The sequence below is a fragment of the Castanea sativa genome, chromosome 5, assembly GCF_040712315.1.
Source record: "Castanea sativa cultivar Marrone di Chiusa Pesio chromosome 5, ASM4071231v1".
NCBI lineage: Eukaryota > Viridiplantae > Streptophyta > Magnoliopsida > Fagales > Fagaceae > Castanea > Castanea sativa.
In genome coordinates this window covers 22,409,030-22,433,246 of record NC_134017.1, presented here as the reverse complement: position 1 = coordinate 22,433,246, position 24,217 = coordinate 22,409,030, and the positions used below count along the sequence as shown (strand labels likewise).

Genomic DNA, 24,217 nt, shown 5'->3' with positions numbered 1-24,217 from the left:
TTGGCTGTTCTAACTAAAAGAGACCTATGGAAGAAAGCAGCATTCGTATCAGTTATCACCCAGGTTCCAGGTTTAGCCAATTTCTTCTAGATTTCTGCTTCATAAAGCTCTCTTCAACATAGCTCAAGGCCATAAAGAACAGAGTTCTCTCTTTCAATCTGCGAAACTCTGATTGGTTTGGGTTTTGCATTAGACCAAACTGGTCTAGGTTTAGCTCAGGTTCCCCTTCGGTTTTCTGTACCGAGTAATAAGCCCCCAAACTGATCCTTGTTAAATTTCTTTGATTATAAGCCTTCAAGTTCTTGGGCTTTTGATACAAGCCAGACTTGGGAACCCATGAATATCCCGAGGCCAGAGGTTACTAACCAGCTGCAACTAAATCAAAACAGTTAGTGGTTGCAACAATAATTCCTTGGTAATAGCTTTGGAAAATATACTAGCAGTAAAAATTTGTGGACGTTTCATTAGGCGTAACTGTATTAACAACATACTTCTTTTTAGCCTTTCTTGTTCTACGTTGTAGTTCAAATCAAAAGGCCGTACATTCTTGTATAATAAATGAGATGTACTTGCAAAATATTGGCTAAATCAGGTTTATTGATCTCTATGTTAGTACAAATTCAAAATTTGCAGAAAACTATCGCTGATCATTGCAGTAATACACATGAATTCCACAGCAAAATTTTCACATAATTTAATGTTTATACATAATAAATCAGCCATCAAATGGGAAAAGTACAAGTAACTATGCTGGCTGGACGTAGGACCATGTACTACCAAAAACGAAAATGTCGCTCTTCCCTCCACCCAGAAGATAAAAATATTCTCATATACTCAAAGCCAGGAAGCACCTTTGTCCGGGATCTCATGAAAAAGTAAGCAAATAAAAATTTCAACCCTAAAACACAATGGAAGTAACATTATACACATTTGCAAATGGAATACATCTCTGAATTGGGCAAGATATATAACTGGTGAAATAAAAAGAATCCTATCCCAAAGCAACAGTACTTGCGATCACCATAACTTGCAGAAGAACCCCAAATTCATCCACAAGCTGCAACCTCCTCTTCCAAGTTCCAACACATTTGATATTTCTCAGCCACAGCTTGGATTTGTATGGTGACTTGCAAAATAGTGAAATACAATGACAGAAACACGCATTCAACATCTAAGGTCAGATGGTGAGGTCCTTAAATGTCTCTAGCTTTCCGTTTGATGCAAGGGAATCTCCAGTTTCACCACCTGAATGGTTTGCACTCCCATTTTCAGACCGTTTACATATCTGGTTGTATGCTGAGTTAGGTATGGCAGAGCTGCGGCTGCCCTCAAAGTATGTAGAGAAAGGGAAGTACTCTGCACAACGCACCTTCCATCCTACAACAAAAGAAGATTATGGTACTATGGACATAATTACCGTATCTGACCCCTATCAATCTGAACAGGAAGAACATGATAGAAATTTTATCAGTTTATTGTTGAGCTAAGTGCTAGTACCATGTCAAACACTGTCCTTCGTTCTTCAAAAGACAATAGATTATGACCAAATACAAGTAGGTAGCAGAAAATAATGTGAATGTCTATAATAAATAATGTGTATTGATCTGCAACAACTATGTGATTTAAAGAGAAGGGCAAGACTTAGGTACAGTACTTAGGTGTTGTTCCTTAGGCTCCCCTCTTACGATTCTACCATGTGAATTTTTCCTTATGAGATTGAAGTGTATTTTTTAGTTAAATAGCCACATGGCTCAATCTTAAGTGGGGAACCTAAGGAACGGCACCTAAGGTATTGTACCTAAGTTTTGTCCTAAAGAGAAAATACAAGACTTTGACAAGGTACTAACCTACAAAGAACGGCACATTTTAGGACTCAAAACACGAGACCAAAAAATTTTATCTATAACCAACCATTAACTAAAGACTTAAGACTGAAACCAATAACAAGTGTAAAAGAACCGACCACACATTCGATGGCATTGCATTACAACATAAAAACAACAAAGGATTAAGAGGTTTATCTTCCTACTGTTGTGACCCTTATAAGTGATGGCAGATCTTGAATCTGAAATATCGGCAAAACAGAACATGCAAAGAATGCTAAAGTAATATGGACAATTTAGGAAATTCTACCAAGTAAACATAATTTTGGAGAACCTAAATACACTATGATCAACAATAATTACATATTTGCTTCAAAAAATACCATTTCTCATATGCAGTCAACATGAAGGAGCATGTGCTTACTCAATGCAGCTTCATTGTCAACAAGGACCGTTCCTAGGAACTTGTGGACCGCAATACAGTCTTTGAGTTTCCATTCCCTGACTGGTCCAAGCGCTCCATTTCTATTATAATAAAACATGTAGAGGTTCAATGTGTAATCACTATTGAAGACACAAAAGGCAAAGGAATTAAATATTAAGCAAAAAACAAAACAAATTTCTAAGAGGCATTACTTGGGTACTGTGTTGTTAGTTGATTCTTCAATTAATCTGATAGCCTCTGGCTTTTTATCAGGTTCCAAAACATAAAGCATTTCTGCAACAGCAGCTCTATGCATCAAAGAATCTGCAAGGAAAAAAAAAAAAAAAGAGGTGTGGGGTGGGAGGTGTCATTACAAAGCTGCAAATGTTGAGGTGCTCATACTGTACATTAGGTAAAGGTTGACCATGACCTTTATGTTGTTCAAGGAAAGCCCTGTTTCCCTCGATCAAAGATTTCTCATGCAATTGACTACAGAAAAAGAATAAATAGACATTCAGTAGGCAATTTTAAAAGGATAAACAACATTATAGAGCAGCATTAAAATATCAAAAACAATAACAATATACAAGAGTACCTAATTGTTGGACGCTCTGCTTCTAAAACACTCCAAATGAGTTTCTCAGTATCAGTCACAGGAGCAGCCATCGATCCCACTTTATGGAAGAATTTAATCTGCAGCATAACAAATTGCCAAAATAGCCATACTGTTAGTTAAAAAATTTTAAAATAAAAAAATAAAAATAAAAAAACACACACACACACCCCCCCCCCCCCCCCCCCCCCCTCAAAAGAAAAACCCCACAAACCACCACCACCAACACTGAGGCATAGTAGGAAATGCAGAAGATGATTGTGAACAAGTCAGTTGACTAATAGTAAAAGAAAGCTACAATACCAAGCTGCGATGTGAATCTGGGTGTTCTGCATCCAACCTTAGCAACTGCTTTAAAGCCTACAGGACAAAGAACAACAAATTACTTTACCATCATACACTAAAATGAAGCTGCAAGCATAAGTGTGATTGAGCTACAAGGTATGTAACAAAAACTATTCAGTTTTCTGGTGAACCATAATGAATAAATAGACAAATAAGAGAGAAATCCCATTAATATAGAACTTGCCTTTTGTCAAGACAAAAAAGTTAGTAAGGTACTCAGTTTTCAATTACATATTGTAACTTGCAGACAACCTATGGGTTTTAATCTAAGTCTAAATCTTAGTTAACATTGTACAACCAACAAAGAAGATTATGACAACGAAAAAGGGTTTCAAAGTTACAAATTTCAACATAAAACAACCTGAAAGGCCAGCAAAATTCTCTGCTTTCTCATATTTAATTCAAAAGAAAGCAAATGTGTCTCCAAGGAATTGGGCGAGTTCTTCTGAAGCAGCTTTAAGTACTTTGTAGCTTCCAGTAGTGGATCTTCAACCTAAATAAAACAATATTCAGATGAGATACGCTGATATTTATCTTAGGATTTAAGAAAAACACTTTGTCCAGCAATCTAAAGACGTTTCTTAGCAGTCGGAAATATTTAAAAAGGAAAGAAAAAGATGAGCCAACAGTAGGATTGCAAGAACCTGCAACAACTTTTCCCCATTAGGATCTGGATCTACAGGTTTGACATGTCGTTTTCCGGACTTAGAGGCGGCACCAACACTCGATTCTTCATGTTTTTCTTCTGCCTCCTAAAAGAAAGCAAAACATTAGTATGAAAACCATATTAGCAGGAATAATCCCCAGAAAGCACAGATAAATAGCAATACTTTCTTAGCTCGTGCTTCTGCCTTTCTCTGTTTTTGCCTCATTTTCTTTTTCTGAGAAGGAGGCAACTTTGACATTTCATCATCTTCATCTGCTGTTGACTTTGAAGGAGTATCATACAATTTTATATAGCACCTACAACAAAAGCACAACAACAAAGCCTTAGCCCCAAAACTTTGGGATGGGCTATAGATCCACATCAACGGACCGCTTTATATTTATAAAAGCACCTGCACCTCAAAATCCAAAAACTCAAAATATGAAATGAGGACAACAATAAAAAGACTAGATTCACTACACTGCAAGTGAATGATGACAAACATAACAATAAACATCATAGCGTGTTTTACAAATGACTGATGCATGTTTGGTGAAGAACCTATACAAAGTACATTAATAATAAGTGAAACAGAACAGAACAAAACAAAACCAGAGAATGCATCATTTGATACAACAATATTTACAATAGTTTAACAAGTAATAATAACAAAACTCATTCCTACCGCCAAAAGTCATGACAAAACTGAAAGAGAAAAGTTGCTGGTATTTGAATATACGAAAGGATATAAAGTACCATCTCAAAGGCAATGAGCAAAGCAATCACACACACAAAACAGAAAGAAAAGTTGTCAAAATTTAGACAAAAAATGAAAAGGCAACGAAGTCCATCTCAGAGGCAATGGGTATAACAATGAAACATTACACAGTTGACACAAACATGAACATTAAACAGCATTATATCTGCCCAAGAAAACCAACATGGTCAATACTGTACCATGCAGGCCACTAAATTGGTACAAACACCCCACCTTGAAATATTCCAGATATAGAACCGGCTTTACCAAGGTTCTTACAGGTTTTGGCCGGTACAAGAAGAAAAAAATAAAAAGGGTTTCTATAGCTTGCTATTTATATATGGGGCTTACAAAATATGTTGATTTTTAACTATGTTTTAAACATATAAATGCATACATAATCTGATAATCATAAAAATAACTGTAATCCTAAAACAGTACACCGGTATTAACCAGTTACAAATATATTATGCTCCCCTAACCAAACTGAAACAGCCTCTAGTATGGTATCGACAACCTTCCCATAAACTTCAAAGATGCACCATATTAATGCAATGAGGTTCACCAGAAAAGTTTCAAATGCAAACCAACGAACAGCAAAGCATGTCTCTAACTAGCATTTCATTGTCAATCATCGAAAATCTGATTTTCACACCAACAGAATGTTTCACCTGATAGCCCCAGCTGCTGCTTTGTGAAAATATGCATGTGAATGCAAACGATCTTGAAATCTGAGCATTTCCACATAGGTGCGCAGAGTCATTTTCCTCAAGCAATAAGAATGAAAGTCAAATTGGTCTTCTGTAATATCAGCATAGTGCTTCTCCACAGATAAAAATTTCTTCAAGGCCCGTCCAAGATCACCTTGGCGGAAGTAACTTTCACCAGAAGCAAGTTCATACCTTCCAAAGATGAAAAACATCATATAGCACATTAGACATCTAGAACCAAGATATCTATTTTACACAATGAGCAATTTCAGCAAGAAAAAGAGGCAGACCACATGCACTGCATGTCATGAAGGTTGTTGTGTTGCTCCCCTTCTTTTGTGAACAATACAGCAGTTTTTTCTGCCAAAGCCACCTTCAAAAAACCAGTTTCAATAAAGCAAATGCAGAATAATGCAAAAATACTTATTGAATCAACAGCAGATGAAAGGAAGCTTCCAAACCTGATCAGCCTGTAGCATACGCTTGACGCAATCACTGTTTATATAACGATCAGCAAGATCCATACACCTAGCTTCATCAGCCAATGCAGCTGCTGCTGCTAAGTCGCCCGCATGCTTCAATATTCGACTCTGGTCAAAAGACAAACAGAATTAATATCTTTCAAGAACATCAAACTTACGAGCTTCCAAACAACTTCTCCAAGTTACTAAAATATTTGGAGAATTAAACAAAAACAAAAATCCACAATAATGTTCATAATTGACGTTTTTCCCTTTTCACATCAAAGAAAACCATTATGACAACAAAATCCCCACAAGAGTAATCTTTGGGTACTTACCTAACAACCACACCATTAAGGTATTCAACTGATATTTTCAGGTATGCATTATTGACAGCCATATATTAGCCTAGTCATTCATATTTTCATAACCAAAATTTGAACTTAGAAAAAAAAGGGGGGAAGTGGGGGAAGGGGGATGACTTTAATTATTTGGATATTGCAGTAACAGAAACTGAGAACTTAAACTAGAAAACAGGACGGCCAAGCACCAATATATATAAAATAGATACACAGTTACCAATAATGCAAAACCATGGAGGTTATTAATCAGAGAATGTATAAAATCAAAAGTTTGAAGAAGGAGAGTTTAAAATATAAAGAGACCTTGACAGAGTACAGATCAATCACAGTTGGAGTGTGTTCAATAGCTTCATCAATTTTCGATAGAGAAATGTCATATTGACCCCGTCTGTCGTAGTGCTGTATGAACAGAAAATTTATAAGAAAATTTCCCAAAGAAAATAAATATGGGTGTAAAAGAAAAGGTTGTAAAACACACCCAAAAAAAAAAAAAAAACTAAACATCCAAGAGACAGCCAACAACCTGAGCCAATAGAAACAATGCCCACATAAGTGTTGAAGGGGGCTCCTTTTCAGTCCTGCAAGTAGTAAGACAAACATCAGTAGAGAGATAATTCAACATAATGTCACAATGATGATGAAACCAAAAAGAAGAGCACACTAGACATTGTATCATTTATACTTGATACCAAACCGATTCTCTAACTAGTTTGACATTCTCAATTCACTTTTCTCACATTAATGGTCCAACCCAAGTGAACTATTTTACATAAGAGAATATTTGGCTGCTCTTATCAGTGCTGGTAAAATCACAGGGCCAATTAAGGTCAAAGGCCTCCTGGATCCTAGGGACAAAGTGCAAGGGCGTGCCTAATTAAAGTGGAGCACATGTTTTTAAAAAATAATGTCATCAATTTTAAGGAAAAAAATTATTAATGGGCTATGAAACAATCATGTGATCAAATAATCATATAAATTGAAATATAACGTTTTAAATAATTCCCTTGTGCTTTACATAATATATACAACACTGGTATTTGACAAAATATATATATATACAACCAGGGTACTTGATAGCCATGACTATAATGAAGACATGAAGGTCATGATTGAATCAAATAATACCCAATAAGGCAGAGGCCAAAAAGCACTAGGATTTTAAAGGGCTGAAGTGGTTTCGACAAGGAAAAACTCCAAAGAAGGGGGATTTTATGGGTTTCAGTAACAAGCAGAAAAATTTAAGAGAAACAAAATTTAAAAGATAAAGAAGAGGAGGACAAGTGGAGTGTGGGTTTCAGGACATAACAGATCAGAGATCAAGTTTTGGGACAACTAATCAAAAAAAAAAAATTTGGGACAATTCTAAAACAAACCCAAAAAACAAAAAGAAGAAAAAGAAAGGGTTGTGCTTGTGGGAAACTATGGGGGGAAGGGGCAGAGAGAGAGGGATCATGGGTTTTGGGAAGTCATAGGAACAGTTGAAAAGAAGGGGGGGGGGGGGGATGGATGCTTTTAAGCAAGAAGACCAGAGAGAAGAGAGAGAAGCATACATGGTAGACAAAAGATTAATCTTTGACTCAAGCTCCTTTGGTGAGACTGAGAGAGGTATGTGTGGTGTGTAGTGCACAGTGACTTGGGTCTCATATGGTATGCTCTAGAGTACCATACCATGAAATTGACTTTTATATAAATCTACTGTATTTGGTCATGCCAAAATCCGTTGTTAATGTGCTTGCTGCTTGGCAAGGGCGCTTTGGAAAGAATAGAAACTGTATTATTTGGTATATTTGGAGGGAGAAGAATGCTTGAAGCTTTGAAAACATCAAAAGAAACATACCGGATTTTAAACTGTTCTTTTTAAGAACTCTGTTGGATTGGATGTCCGCCAGGGACTGTATTTCCATATCTTCTATTTGTGATTTGATGGATATTTGTAATTTGAGGCTTTGGGTGACTCCTTTTTTGGGTTTTTAATAAAATCTTAGATGGCTACAAATAACATTTGGTGAATTTAGAAACAACACTGTTTGAACAAATTGGAAAAACTCCCAACAGCGTGCCACCTCGCTGTGGAGGTGAAAAGAGCATGGGCTTGGCGCTTTAAGCATGCTTTTACCAATATTAGCTCTTATTTCCCTAAAAGGGGGGGAAAAGGAATCAAAAGCCCAATATACGCTAAAATGCAGTATCTGTTAATGGGTTCAACAATATTGTGGTCAGCATCAGACTATTGTTTATTGTGTCAATATTTGAAATTTAGCATCTGTGTCGCAGAAATTTGTAGATGTTTCTATTACAATACAACATGAGAGTGAAGAAGAGCATATATTACCTCCCAGGGTATTGGCCAGTTGTCCTTAGTGAATGCTCCAACTCAAGTATAAGTTGCTCCAGAATATCTGCCTGGATAAGAGTGACAAGCAAAAAAAACTGGCTAAAACAATGTCCAACTGGAACATCAAATTTTTATACAACATTTAAATAGAATATCGCTCTTATACTAGATGATCATTAAGAGCAAAAATACCAACCTTGCCAGGGTGATCATACAAAGGAGAGAGATCAGAGAACAAGGAAGGAACTCCCTAAACGCACCAAGAAGAACAGTCTTAACTTTAAACCCAATATTAGGCAGACCAATAACAATGGCATAAGAAGGAACCATAAAAACCTTTGTTAGGAGAGGTCTAATATAATTTTCGGCTGCTTCTCGAAACCTGTTGCCTTGAAGAAAGTCAAGTGGTATTCTCTGAGGCCATGAAAAAAAGGTAGGGGTCAATCAAAGGAATATTTATATAATTCATTTTACATTAGAATGAACCAGCACATCATTGTTGTTAGAATAATGGTGAAGCTATTAAGTTCTTCATTTCATATCAACTTGAGCTTTTAGGATGAGTTGAAGTTCATCATGGTATTACAACAGGTGGTCTTAAATTCAAACCACGCATCCACTCCAACTCTGATTAAAAATTAAAAATTCCACATGTTGGACCCCACTAAGTGAGGGAAAGCTTGGGCCCACACATAATGAGTGTTAGAATAATGATTAACAGTGTGTTTGGATGGAAGGGGAGTACAGGGAAGGGGAAGGCGAAGAGCATGAAAATTTGGGAGGATTTAATGGACCTTGTTTGCATTTCTTTAAAGGGAGAGAGGGAAGGGGGTCATAAATGTCAATTTATATGAACATTCCCCTCCCCTCTCCTCACCTTCCCCCTAAACATGTACTCCCTTCCTCCAAACTCACTGTACGTTATTAATTAAATTCACATTCTCTTATCAGCTAATACTGTTGAGATAAATGGAAGTTTATCAATAATCATAGTGATGATGATGATGATAACAACAACAAAAAGAAGAATAAAACAAACAATAACTATATTTAACACATTTTAAGTGGATGGAGGGGGAATTCAAACCCTAAATGTCTCTATTTGGAACACCATCAAACACCATTTTGAGTTATAGGTCATTGGCTAAAAACAAACAATAACTATGGTGATGAAAAAACAAAATCATGAAATTGTTGTAACAGAAAAGGTATTGAAAACATAAATCCTTCAAAGCATCTATCATATTCAATATAATACACAAATACAGAAACACGTGTGTGCGTGTTGAGACGCCGCAAGAATTTGAACCTACAAAAGTCAAAGCATCCACCATCATTGATTAAACAATACAAGGATATCCATGCTACTTTTAAGGAAGATGTACAACCACCACTGTACACTGAAATGGCAATGCACTCTAAAGTCAAAAGAATATATATCGTTTTAAAACTTAGTGGATAAGAATTTTCAGCATAGCAATGAAAGACAAGAACTAGAAAAGGTGTAAATAAAACTGCGAACCGAGCAAGGCATAATGTTTTCATTCTAAAAAGTGAAGATGGGAAAAAAAATCAATGAAATATGCTACCTTAACAGCAGACGACCACTTCTGTTGCTGCCCAAGAGATTTGTACAAGGCTTCTAATTGATCAATTTCATCATTAGAAAACTGGGCATTTTCTGAATATAGCCCAACACATTTTTGCAGGCCTTCATAATATCTAACAGTGCAAAATAATAAAAATCAGTCCACACCAAAAAACTAGAAGTACAACCCAAGAAATCACAAAGAGACATATAGTGTGTATGTACACAGTAGGTAGAAGAGAGAGAGAGAACTCATAAGACAAGTTCCTCCTGCCAAAAATGCTAAAGTTACTCATTTTTTAACTGAAAGGACAAGTATTTGTGAAAAGTCAAAGGTAGCAACGATTGAGATATGATGCAAGAAAGCTTCATAAAACAGCCCAAAACAAACAATGATTCTGACAGACATGACCTACGTGAAAAATGAGTTAAACCCCCTTTTTTGTTTCTTTTCTTCTGCAGGTAACTAACAAAGTTCACAATGAAAATTGTTTTGTAAATCAGGATATGAAAGTTATTGACCTATAGTTTTGTCTAAAAGATTTAAGAATGACCATGAAGTATACCCACCACTCTTACTATATAATTTCCACATACATAAGGTCAATAACCAATCTGGCAACACTAAGGTACTCTATTAGGAATAGAAAGCATGTGGAAGAAGACTTTTTATTAACGTTAACCCTGACATCCATAAGCTTGTGAGATCAATCTTGGTTTCTTTTAGTTGCTGTTTTGTTTGTCTAAACTTAAAATGTTTTCTGTTTGTGATTTAAGTTTTATATGTAATAATCACATTACCACTGCATGATAAATTTAGAGACACTAGATCATAATTTTAAAAACCAGATTGAACAAAGAATAGGAAAAGAGAGTGCTTTCGTTGATTTGTGATCCAAGTATCCAATCAATGGTTGAACCAGAGACATCGTAAATAATTTAACTCATAATTATATCATAATATAATAAATGATAATAAATAACTCTATTCATAACTATTTATGTATACAATAAATAGAAGAGGTTCATAGTAAGTCAAAAAGTAAAAATACTTATTGAAAAAATATCCAAAAGAAATTTTAAAAAATTCAAGTATGTTTCACACCTTGTACATATCCAAACAAAAAAAGTATGTTTTTTTTTTTGATAAGTAATCAGAAAGCTTTTATAAATGAAAGAAAGTAAGTCATACAAGAAGTTCATGATGATGAACGACAAGAGAAAAGCTACTAGAGAGATAAGCTAAGAGAGGACATAAACACAGAGAGAGAAGAACAATTAGTAAACCCCCAACAACGAGACCACTCTAAGAGACTACGCTGGCATAAAAGATTAAGCTCAATCAAGGTCTTCTCTTTGTCCTCAAAGGAACGGCGATTCTGCTCCAACCACACAATCCACATTAAGCACCCTGGAACCAAGTTCCATATGTCCGACTTATCCTTTCCATGCCACTGATACCAACAACAGATCAAATCCGCCACCGATCCTGGCATAACCCAAGGAATCCCAAAGGCCTGAAGCATACAAGACCATAGAGCGTGTGTAACAGGACAATGCAGGAGAAGGTGATTAACCAACTCCCCATCCTTACAACACAAACAACACCTATTAACCAAAGTCCGACCCTTAAGCATGAGGTTATCCAAGGTGAGAATCCGGCCATGAGCAGCAGACCACAGAAAGAACACCACCCGCTTAGGGATCTTAGGTTTCCAAACCCCCTTCCAAGGAAGCCAAGAATTCGAAATACCCCGGATCGCGAGGTAATAAGACCGAGCATCAAACATACCATCCCCTTTAAGCCTCCAGTAAAGGGTATCTCTCCTACTACCCTGAGGAATACGAGCTTGGATAAGCCGGAGAAGAGAATACGAAGCCGCCAACTCCCAATCCTCAAAAGCTCTATAAAACGTTAAATTCCACACTCTAACAGTACCCCCTTCTGGAATCCACAAAACCTCTGAGATACAGGCATCCTTGACCGCTGAACACTCATAAAGCTCAGGATAGAGAACTTTTAGAGTAGCGTCACCAATTCACCTGTCATGCCAAAATCGGATACGAGTACCTTCCCCCACTACAAATGAAAGATGCTTAGAAAAGTTCTCCCAACCTTCGTTAATGCTTCTCCAAAAGCCGCACCCATGTGACCTCCTGCAAGCCCTAGACCTCCACCCCCCTTGACCCTCGCCATATTTTGAAGAAATAACACGACGCCACAGGCGAGTATCTTCGAGGCCATATCTCCACAACCACTTCCCTAATAAAGCCTGATTAAACGACACCACCTTTCTTAACCCCAATCCACCCATCTCGACGGGAAGACACACCTTATCCCAAGCCACCAAAGGATATTTGAAACCCCCCTCCGAAGACCCCCAAAGGAACTTCCTCTGAATATTTTCCAATCTAGCCGCCACTGCTTTAGGAATAGTAAAGAGAGATAGAAAGTAAGTCGGGAGACATGAGAGAGTACTCTTAATTAACATGAGCCTCCCACCCTTAGATAAATAGAGACGCTTCCACCCAGAGAGCCTCTTCTCCATCTTTTCCAAAATAGGATTCCAGATCAAGGGGGACTTAAAAGAAGAACCCAATGGCATCCCCAAATACTTCATAGGCAATTTGCCTACTCTACATTGAAGCACATTAGCCAAAGCATCAATATTATTCACCTCCCCCACGGGGGCAATCTCGCTTTTCCCCACATTAACCTTCAAACCCGTAAACGCCTGAAAACAAGACAATACCAGCCTAATTGACAGTAGCTGCTCCCTAGAGGCCTCACAAAATAAAATGGTGTCATCCGCAAATAACAGATGGGAAATACTCACCCCAGCTGAGTTCACAGCTCCCACCTGGAAACCCCGAATAAGGTTACACTCCTCTGTCTTCTTCAAAAGCCTACTTAAAACCTCCATTATCACAAGAAATAATAACGGAGACAGCGGATCCCCAGACAAAGTATGTTTAACACCTTGTATTAAGAAAGTAGAAACAACAAAGTAGAAATAAATAAATTAACATTACAATAATAATAATCCTTTAAGTATATCCTAGTTGCAATATTTCTCCCTTCTTTCGATTATAAATAAAAAAATAAAAAATTGCAAATTCATATACCTAAATCAATACCATTAATCAAGTCTTTAGATTTTATATGGTTCTTCTTTTCTTTTCTTTCCTAGGTATATCACCTGAAAATTTAGAACTTTATATGGAAGAGTTTCAGTACATTTTTACTTATCAAAAAACAAGAGTTTGAGTACGTTTAGAAAGAATCCAAGTTGTCAAACATGATGGTACATATATACTTAAAAACTTTGTTACATATGGTTTTCCACTCTATTTTAGCAAATATGCATAACTAGTTAACACCTTACGGCTTTGGATTTTTTTGACAAGTAATATTATTTATTCAAAAAAAAAAAAAGATTACTTCATTAAATCATATAGGAAAACAAACGGAGCCCTAGAACTCCAAAATGGGATTACAATGAGTAAAACCCCAAGCACAAGACCAATTAAATGAGGTACAAAACAGCAAGAACTTCAATTGATCAAGGGGTCACTCCTTGTCCTCAAAAGTATGGTTATTCCTTTCCTTCCACACTATCTACATCAAACATAACGGAGTAGGATTCCAAACATATGAATAGTGCTTCCCAAACCAATTCCTTCATCCAAATTATATTTGCTACTGTTGACGGTTCCCCACAGAATTCAATATATCTTAAATACTCCACTCCACAAAACGTAAGCAACATCACAATGAAGCAATACGTGCCATCATTTCCCCATTACAACAACACATACAGCACCAAAAAACAAAGGAGAAAACCCTCATATGAAGATTATTATTAGTAAGAACCATACCCCAAGCTACTGTCCACATAAAGGACACACTCTTGGGAGCCTTAACACACCAAATACTCTCTGAAGGGAATGAATTAACAGCTGTTCCATGAATAGCCTTGTATTAATATTTAAGATCGAACATTAAACTTACCACTCCCAATCAAACACCGTCTCAACCTATCACCCCCCACCCCCAAGCATCTGGGAGTAGATTAAGCCTAGAAAGGAATTCACTGAACCCAACTCCCAATCATGAAAGCCTCTATTAAAATGCAAAAATTAGAACGCAAGAACATTTAGGGTTGATAATATTGTAAATCTGTAGTCTGAACGTAAAGGGGTGTATGGAGTTTAATCACTTAGGAAAGATATCTATAAAGACTTACTTCTTGTCAATTATCATATAAATTTTCCAATATAAGACTTTTTACACATAAAGAATGAAAGACAAAGGGGTAGAGTGGCTCATTTATTAGTCAAAGACATTCATAATATCAACTTCTTTTTCCATGTGGGACTTGTCCTTCTCTGAGAAAGTCTTTTTGAGACTCCCACACTGGAGAAATGAAAGTCTTATTGGTATTCCTCTATAAATCCCACACTCCATCAAGAATTGTAAACATTGAATGTATGGGCAAGTTTATTAATGGGCTTAACATTCTTTTGTTACTTGGCCATTTACTCCTTTATTAAAGAAGTACTGCATGTAAGGGGCAAGTTAAAAAACTTTTCAACAATTATTAAAAAAAAGTCAAAAACTGGTTCCTGTTCCAAGTTTTGACCAGTTTTTTTACTTTTCTGGTTTTTGAATGTGGACTGGAATGGGATATGTCCCATTTCACAGTTGAACTGAGGAGTCAGACCAGCTGATCAGGTCCAGTTCTTAAAACTATGCATTACATTTTTAAATTAGTGATTGCGATTGTGACTTTGCCACTGCAACATTCTGCTATCTAATTTAAGGCTTTCAAAAGTTGTAACAGTAGTTTTTTTTAATAAGTATAAAATGAAATTTCAAACAAGTGTATGGCTTTTTCTCTCCTTTGTTTTAGGAAAGTAGTGGGTGTTCTTGCTAATTGATATCCCTTCACATGCTCTCTATGTGGATTGCATCAAAAGGCACGGGACTAAAACCAACTACAGATTTTAATCTCCAAAAGAATAAACTGCATAATGAGCACATTGCGACTTTCAGGAGAAGTATTACTTCGCAGTTTTCTACTAAAATAAATCTTCAACGGCCACAATTCTTTCACTTAATAAGATTTAAGAAACTAAAGAGAGAGAGAGACTAGGAAACATGATGACTAAATAGAAAACAATACATCTTAATCAAAAAATATTAGTCAAATGTACATGGATCATAAATAGGCATATGTAGGCTACAAAAAACAACAATTCACTAACACTAGAAACAACAACCAACATAATGAGCCACTTTCAATGCTCATCCCAATATTGGTCCCATTTGGTACAACCTAATTTTCAGCTTTTTGAAAATGAGGTAGTTTGTAAAAGCTTTACCTTAAAAAAAAGTGAAGTTTAAAACAGATGCACTTTGAAAAAAGTGTAATTTCATTACACATTACCAAACAGGCAATCAAAAGAAACTGACAAGAAAATTGATTTTTTTTAATCAAATCAACTCAACCAGATAGATGCTGCTTTCAATTTTAAGATTTAAAGTGTCTATAGAAGTACCTATAATTGTCAGGATTCATGGAAAGTAATGCTTGGTACAATTTTTCGGCTTCTTCTAGGCGACCAAGCTTCACCAGAAGAGAAACCTCTTGCTCTTTATAAACCAATTTATCAACCTAGAAAGCCATGTGCGAGGATTAATGTTTGGTATCTGATGCTCCAAATATTCAACAATTAAAATTTATAATGTAATAATATCCCAGCAACACATATAACATACTCACAATTTTAAACTCCTTCTTGTGCAACTCCTCGAGTGCTCTCTCAAGAAAACCACATTCCTCTAACAAAGAAATCTGGACAAACAATTTATATAAATATAACCATCAAACATATAATGTAGCATTTTTTATGTAAAGAGTCATATCCATATTAAGCTAAGCAGTCATGCCTGAAAAAGTAAAAGCAACAACCAAAGCATTTGTGCAAAAAGAGTTAATAAAAACTTGTATATTGCTTGATATGTATCTGACTTGGGCAATTGCCCCATCTGTCCAGATGACAAGATGGTTCCCTAGATATGAGAATATGCCGAGGCACGATCAGCGTCAGGAAGCCGTACTTCACAGAGATTTATATTAGCATAACAATAAAATATTAACTTGCACCGACAGGGTTTTTCCCTTTGTTTTTTCTTTCATATATAACCACTTGAAAACATATCATGTTGCTCTGTAATTTTTTTCCTGATACTAGTATGCCAATATGAAATAAGTGAGTTAAACCTAAACACTTACCCTATTTTCCACTTTTTTGCCCAATATTAGTACTGTATTTTAGAAGCTATATAGCACTTTATCAGTCTTCCTAAAGAACCTAAGAATGAATTGTCAATCAAAGTTCTGTTTTCTATATAAGTAACTATGCAGGTCAACAAAAAATTGAACCTCACGCTTTCAAAATAAAATGAAGACCCTATCAACTATCAGTAGAATTTATGCTTCTTATTTTTTACCAAAAAGTATCAATTAATTTTGAACAAACTGCTTCCAGAATAATGGATATCTGAATTACTTAAAATTTCAAATAAATAAAGGGATATAAACCATTTTGTTAAGGAGAAAGGGATGCATGCAAAGAGATTACAGAAACTAGAAGTGCACCATACATTTGGGTGTGGTGCTCATACACTTATAGAATGGGGTTTAGCGAGAAGTAGAGAAGTTGGTATGCAAAACTTCATCTATTGTGTAGAATGGTGGTGAGAAGTGGAGTTGGTCTCATGCATGTATTTCTAGTTTTCTACTGTCCATTTCTAAGTTCTATTGAACTGTTCCCCTTCTAGCTTTTTTAGCACCCCTTGATGGTTACAACAAGGTGACCCGTTATCCCCACTGCTCTTTATACTAGTTATGTATTTGTTTGCATCATGCTGAAGAAAACTGCGGAGGGGGTTTTATTACAGGATTCCAGGCAGGACCTGCTGTCAAGGGGCTAAGTATCTCCCATCTCTTATCTGCTGATGATACCACTTTATTTTATGATGTGAATATTAAACAAATTCTTTATATCAGAATGGTGATGAATTGCTTTGAAGCTGTTACAGATTTTAAAGTTAGCCTAGGCAAGACTGAAGTGGTCCCTATAGTAATGTGGGTAACATAACTAGCGGATATACCGTGCTGTAAATTGGGAACCTGCTGATGAATTACCTGGTAATGCCTTTGGGTCCCCATCCCCCCTTTAAGGCACATTCTGTGTTGAATCCTATCTTAAAGAAGGGAACGTAGACTGCCTGGTTGGAAGAGATTACTTTGCCAAAGGGAGGGAAGCTAAAATTGTTGAAGAGTACATTTTCAAGCTTACCGACATATTATCTATCTTTATTAACTATTTTCCTGTTTGTGGCAAATACACTAGAGAGAATACATAGATATTTCTTGTGGGGTGCCTCAAAAGAGTAGTCCAAATGCTCTTTGGTGGCGTGGAATTTTGCTTGTTCACCCATTGCTGAGGGTCACTTGGGGTTAGGAAAATTGGGAGCTTTAATCATGCCTTAATGGGGAAATGGTCATGGCTCTTTGCAAATGAAGATACACACTTATGGCAACGGGTGATAGCTTTTATGTATGGGGAGGAGGGGTTGGCTGGAGTTCAAAACCAAGTAGAGGGACTCATCAGTGTAAGCGCAGTATCCAATCTGGTTCCCGTCAATGAAGGGGATGGCACACAAGTAAGGATCTCAACAATAGGCACTAGGAGTATTCAACATAGGTTTATAGAAGTGATCATCATCATCATCATCATTAAATAACAGCAAACCACCATATGTACAAGTCTAAATCAGGAAGCAGGCATCAAACAAGTGAAAAAGGATATCTAAACATATGAGCTTTAGACCAAATGGCACCTCCTCTCCCTAGTAAGAGTAAGGTGAAGGGTTCAAGAACCACCAGGTGCCTATGTAGTTACCAATAAATAATGTATGTCATAAGCAATCATACCTTGTACAAGAGCATTTCCCCATGCTCACAACGTTCATTGTCAGGAGGATAATCGTCTTCTAGCGTCCCTTCATATGCTTCTAGAATTTCAACCGCTTTTGACGCACTGATACATAAACAAAAGATGTTTGTTTAGGGTATTCAATCAATCAAGGACCTAAAATATCACTTCATAGAACTGGAGCACAAAAAAAAAAAAAATTAATGGATCACAGGTGTGTAAATCCAGGAGTTACAAAGGTGAAATAACTTGATCAAACTTCTTCTATCAAAGGCTTAAAAAAATAAAGATAAATTAGCTACCAACAATAAAACAAGCCCAACTGGGTATCTAATCAGCATAGTTGCCAAAAGAAATCATCCCCATATATAAAGAATTCTCCGGGTTCAATCCCGTGTAGCATGTATGTTGCATTTACCTATCAAAAGAAAGTTAATAAGGAACCATCAATATAACAAAAGAAAGGAGAGAAAAGCTGGCATTCCTTAATAAAATTCTCCTTAAGATTCTTGTGCCAGATAAATGAGCACCCTATCAAGGAAGAGTTTGCCACGTGCAGCAAGATCATCCAGGCACCCGCATGTGGAAAAATTTGTTCAGATTTCTTTTGAGTAAGTTCAAGCAGTCAATCCTTTAATCACACTCAATACATTTAAATCACATTGATAAATGTCATGTCTGCATGGATTTAATGACAAATTGGATATGTACGCTCTCCTCTGTCAACAGATTTATTGAAATGTGCCACAGCTGATTATGTTACACTGAGCAGATAAAGCAAATTTTAAAAGGAAAAGCATGAGAAAGCAGCGGAAGAGAAATATGTGGTCACAGAAATTCCAATTATAGACATTAAACAACTTGAAAAGATATCGGCTATACTGTAAATAGATGAGGATACATACGATGAAATTGATGCTACCACAATGAAGGGAAGCTGATTCTGATTTAATGAATTAAAGATCACATTCAACACACACAAATCAACTAATATTAAGTAGTTATCATTAAATTACGGTAACCACCATTTTGGTGGAACAGTAGAAGAAAACAAATAAGATAATAAGAACTCATAATGTAATACTATTAACAGGCACAAGAATGAAAAGCTGTACAAAATGATGGGCAACAGAAAATTGCAAATCCAAGGATCGAATCATACTTTGAGTTTAAATGATGGGCAACAGAAAATCCAATCCAATTCATGCGATGATTTGGTTTCAGAGACAGAAGTTTCTGTCTTGTCTCAACAAAACCTGCCAAATCCCGCATCTGTGCCTGTAACATGAAAGGTAAATAATGTCATTAGCAAAAACAAAGCCAAATGGAAAATCCTAAAAACCACAAAAAGACTAGAGAAAAAGGAAGAGAAACAAGCTTTTTTTATTGGTAAGTTATATATACACAGTAAGTATTGAACCTACGACCGCACACTCCTTGCTCTTACAAAGTGAGGACATGTCATTTGAGCTAGAGCTCATTGGCACCAAAAAATAGTGACAAAATCTAAAGGCCATTGCTATGATAAGAACAAACTATAATGAACAACCATCCAACTCAAATATGCATCTAAAGGTCTCCCCCCCCCCCCCCCAAAAGGCAAGTGTAGCACTGCGGCTCCACATACATCAGTCAATTTGTATCAAGAAAATTTTAAAGCAAGCTATATCTGTGATTCAAATGAAAGACTTATTAGTTACATAATAAGGTTACTTGAATTGGGGTTTCTTCTTTATGAAATCAAGCATCTAAATGGCCAGAGAAATATTCAAGAACAATTCTTCAGAGGTGCTTCAGGGAGACTAGAGATGAACTGTTTTTGTCACACCTAATGTCAGCTAAGGAATTTTTAAATTTTAACAGGTATTTTCACTATGATTAACTCTAAGAATAATTTGCAATAAATGATGATAATATTGAGTTTAAAAGGACCATGAGAGGTACAGACGTGCACGCAAAGAATATGCCCCAGAGCCTCAACAATATATTTTGATAGCCAAATGCCACGACTCACGAATAAAAATTTGAAATAAGCAAACCACAAACACCAGCATTAGTAACAAGACTAGTAAAAAAGTAACTACCAATAGAATTTCCTTCCACTCTACTGCACACATCAAGCAGCGTCCACAAATTTAATACAATTTGAAGACTGCCATGTCCTATGCCAGTTTCGAACACTTATGGCCATCACAGTCCTTGGAATGGTCATTAAAAGTGAAAGGCTAGCATAGAGATGTTTCCTTAATTAATCTGCAGCAAGCTATCCTTCACCCATAAGAACAGGATGGAGAGTGAGATCATGGGCTCCTAGTTGCATACTTACCAATTTAAGAATAATAATACTAATAGTTATTATTATAATTATTCACTAATCATAATCATCAAAGAAGAGATCAGCATTTAACAAATACCTGTAAGAGTGACAGGTCCCTAAGTATCTCAATATTTTCCGGATCTATCCTCAGTGCATTTCGGTAGCATTTAATTGCCTCCCTGTATTCTCTGTCTGACCGGTAAAGGAGACCATAGACATGCCAACAAACATGACTTTTGAGGTCATTCTGCACCAATATAGGCATTTAAGCCCAACATTACATTATACAACAATGGTTTCTGAAATTAAAGTTGTTTTAGTGGAAAATAGTCTGAGACAACATCCTCCTACCTTTAACCCTTGCCGGACAAGTTCATACGCTTCGGTTTTACGGTCCATGCAATTTAATGTCAGACCCTTCATAGCTAAAGTTTCTGGAAACCATGAGGGAAACAGGTAACATATATGTATAGACAACAAAATACAAATTAAGAAAATATATATATATAAATGAAAATCAAACTATGAAAGAATGGGGATAACAACCCCCCTCCCAAAAAAAAAGAAAAAGGTATAGACATAGTAAATGAACATTAGGCAACTGCGCATATAAATCTGTAACTACATGGCTTTTTTAGTAGTAACATTACCAGGATTTTATGCTACCTGTGCTTCTTTTCTTGCTAAATTGAATTCTAATTCTAAGTTTGAATTTAAAACAAAGGGAAAACTGGGTCAAGGAAGCATTGGTAAACCAAGAAATTAGTTTCCTGCAGTTTACGAAGTAAGGATTTGGTTTGCTAAAAGAGTTTGTCCTCACACAAGTTCAGGTACTTCCATTACCCAAAAAATTTCTTATAGGTGATTACACACACCCACGGTCTTACAACCTCACCCTCCACCGTGCTCTTACAAGGGATGGAGTTGCCATTTGAGCAGTTCATCAGCACTTCCATTCTCCAAAACAGATCATGAAATCTAAAATTGTTTTTAAAAAAGAAAATTAATGTTCTTTCTCACTTGCACTTGTCAAATGTTCTTTTATGCTCAGCTTGCTCCCTCAGGAGGTTGATTCAACAGCCACTAAATAAATTTCATAGCTTTCAGGCTCTTCATACATTATTCACTTTCAATGTTTTTCTTAGTACCCTTAATTCTCATAAAAATTTGCACTTGAGGAAATGCATTTATATATAGTGCCTGATTGTCCCATTTTGTGAATTTTCACAGAGAAAATACCACAGAGAAACCATGTGAATTCAGACATTAAGGCTAAATCTAATGAATATGTCCGGACAATAAAGGAAGTAGAGCTTTGGTTATAAAGGTTACACAATAAAGAGATTTAAATGAAAAGAAGCTTTAAATTTAAAAGAGCTTCAGAATTTTGACCATTCATGACAAATAATAGTGAGTTGTGCTTTAAAATTCTGGATTTATAAAGCATGAACAAAGAATTGTAGAGCTTTTTTGCCTAAAAGATCCAAATATTTCAACTTTTTTTATAAATAACTAAATAACATCTTTATGGGGGTTAAAATCTCTAATCAGCGAGGCTAAGAGGTGCCCAATTCGTTTTCCCAAAAATAGCTTCAGAGCTCTTAAATAAGACGTACCTCCATGTTCTGGAAACCTTTTCAATATGGCATCAGCTGCCTTCAGCCCCTTCTTATATTGTTTAGTTTCATATGATTTCTGCATAGCAAAATGAAGATTCAATTAACGATCAAAAAAAAAAAAAAAATTTTAAATTGCCTAAGTAATACATACATATGGCCCTACATAGATACATGTCTACAAAATATGCAGTGCCATAGTTGTACAGCTTCAAAAACTGATTGCCATTATCCATACATCCAATGGCATATGAAAAGAAAATGAAACTCAAACATGTAGACTTTGTATTCATTTCAAAACTATCCAATCCCACCAGAATTAGATCATTTTTTTCACAATCACAGAAAACCCAGTTGACCAAACCACTCATATTTCCCAGAAAAAAAAAAAAAGCAAAATCAGTGGAACAACAAAAACCCCAAATTTCCATCTTTGTATTTCCACTACTAAACTGAACTTCCTAATCCAAACCCAGTTAACAAAATCATCCATTTTCTCCGAAAATAAACAAAACAAAGCATAAATACACACCCAAAAAAAAAAACCCAGTATTCCTTTTCAGATTCAGAGCACAAATAGATAAAGCTAAACAGAATTAAAATACCAAAAAAAAAAAAAGAAGAGAATCTAGGGTTTTAGGGGGAAACAAGGAAAGAGAAAGTGAATGAAGTTCGATCGTGTTGTGATGAATAAGACAGAACGAGATATTAAAGGAAAGAGATTGAAACAAAGAGAGAGTAAAGGGAATCGGAAGCTTACAACAATGAGCTTGAAGAGATTTGCCTCTTTTGGAGGCAGCGAAGCACCCATTGTTTCTCACAGCAAGCGAGCAAGAACCACAGGGAGAGAGAGAGAGAGAGAGAGAGAGAATTGGAAGAGTAGGGGTTTTGTCTTTGTTTAATAGTTGTAACTTAGTAAAGGGCTGCGGTGTGAGAGAGAGAGAGGAAGAGAGAGAGAGAGAGAGTGGTGGCGTCTATCTGCTGCAACCTCAACCCTACTATACGAACAAAGGAGGAAAGGATTGGGAAAATAATACTATGTCTATGACAATTTTAATCTTTCTTTCTTTTTTCTACAATAGAACTATAATAAAAATTTTAAAAATACAAAGATACATTGCTTCCAAGTTCCAACTTGCCCATTTTTTTCACCTTTTTTTTTTTTTTCCTTGAGGGGTTTTCTTTTCTTTTTTTTTTAAATACTTAATTGGTCCTAAAATTGTTAAACTTAAAATTAATTTTTTTTTAATTCTCAAAAAATTATAAATATGTCGAATTAGTCATTTCATAGTCTTGTTGTTACGACTATTATGAGATAACGCCATAAAATTCTATTGAATTTTGTAGTATATATAAAAATTATAATGGTAATATTACTAAATGACTAAATTACACCTAGTTCAAATTTTAGAAACCTAAAAAATTATTTTTTTTAATTGAAATAGTCAATTATAATATAAATATATTAAAATAGTTGTTTTGTAATCTTATCGTTATAAACAAATGCCACTAAGTTTTGTTGAATTTTGACATTTAAACAATAAGAATAGTAGTGATATTACATTATGGAATGACTAATAGTATGGTTGCAATTTTTTTTTTAATTAGAAATAAACTTTTCAGATTAAGATTAAAATTTAAGTGATACAACTTCTTAGAGGCAAAAAATATGTGGTAAATTAGTACTAATTTTAATTTTGCTACCTTTTTCATTTTGTTTGGGAAAGTTTTCAAACTATAAAAAGTAAAAATGTAAAACTAGTTATGTACACGTGCTAGTAAAATTAAGAATTAACCCAATAATTCTTACTTGTTGTAAATAAGGACTGGGGATGTTTTGACAAAACAAAACAATATTATTAAAAAAATGTTATTAAAGTTCAGTAATTTCTTCATAAGTTTTTTTTTTAATAAAAAAATGAATATAACTGAGACAAGCTAAATTAATCCATGTAGATTTTTATTAAAGACTTTCATTTTTTGTTTTGAATAATCCGATTATAGTTATTAATTCAGTTATCACCCTTCAATTCAGCCTGGCTGGCTGACGATCTGTTTCCAGAGGTATGGGTATGGCTACTCTATGTAAGTTTAACATATTTGTTTAAACACATATTTTCAATTTTTAAATAATATTATATATATTTTTATATATTTTTAAGTTATATATATTTTTAAAAAATATAAACAACGATACTAGAATAATTATATCA

The 24,217-nt window shown here is 35.4% G+C and overlaps 1 protein-coding gene across 1 annotated transcript; it reads right to left on the bottom strand.

Annotated features, from left to right (window-relative positions):
- Positions 1-626: 626 nt before the first annotated feature.
- On the bottom strand, positions 627-23,077 carry LOC142634528 (N-terminal acetyltransferase A complex auxiliary subunit NAA15). Its single transcript, XM_075808836.1, has 26 exons — positions 22,765-23,077; positions 22,005-22,083; positions 20,740-20,822; positions 20,486-20,635; positions 19,234-19,349; positions 18,071-18,176; positions 15,851-15,922; positions 15,627-15,742; positions 10,066-10,198; positions 8,813-8,890; positions 8,673-8,726; positions 8,474-8,544; positions 6,665-6,719; positions 6,445-6,540; positions 5,780-5,908; positions 5,609-5,691; positions 5,280-5,510; positions 4,036-4,168; positions 3,850-3,957; positions 3,567-3,698; positions 3,164-3,220; positions 2,843-2,940; positions 2,678-2,736; positions 2,460-2,571; positions 2,248-2,348; positions 627-1,377 (listed from the first exon to the last, which is right to left on the bottom strand). The coding sequence occupies exons 1-26, from the start codon at positions 22,813-22,815 to the stop codon at positions 1,178-1,180; spliced, it is 2,703 nt and encodes a 900-aa protein (XP_075664951.1). The 5' UTR covers positions 22,816-23,077; the 3' UTR covers positions 627-1,177.
- Positions 23,078-24,217: the final 1,140 nt, after the last annotated feature.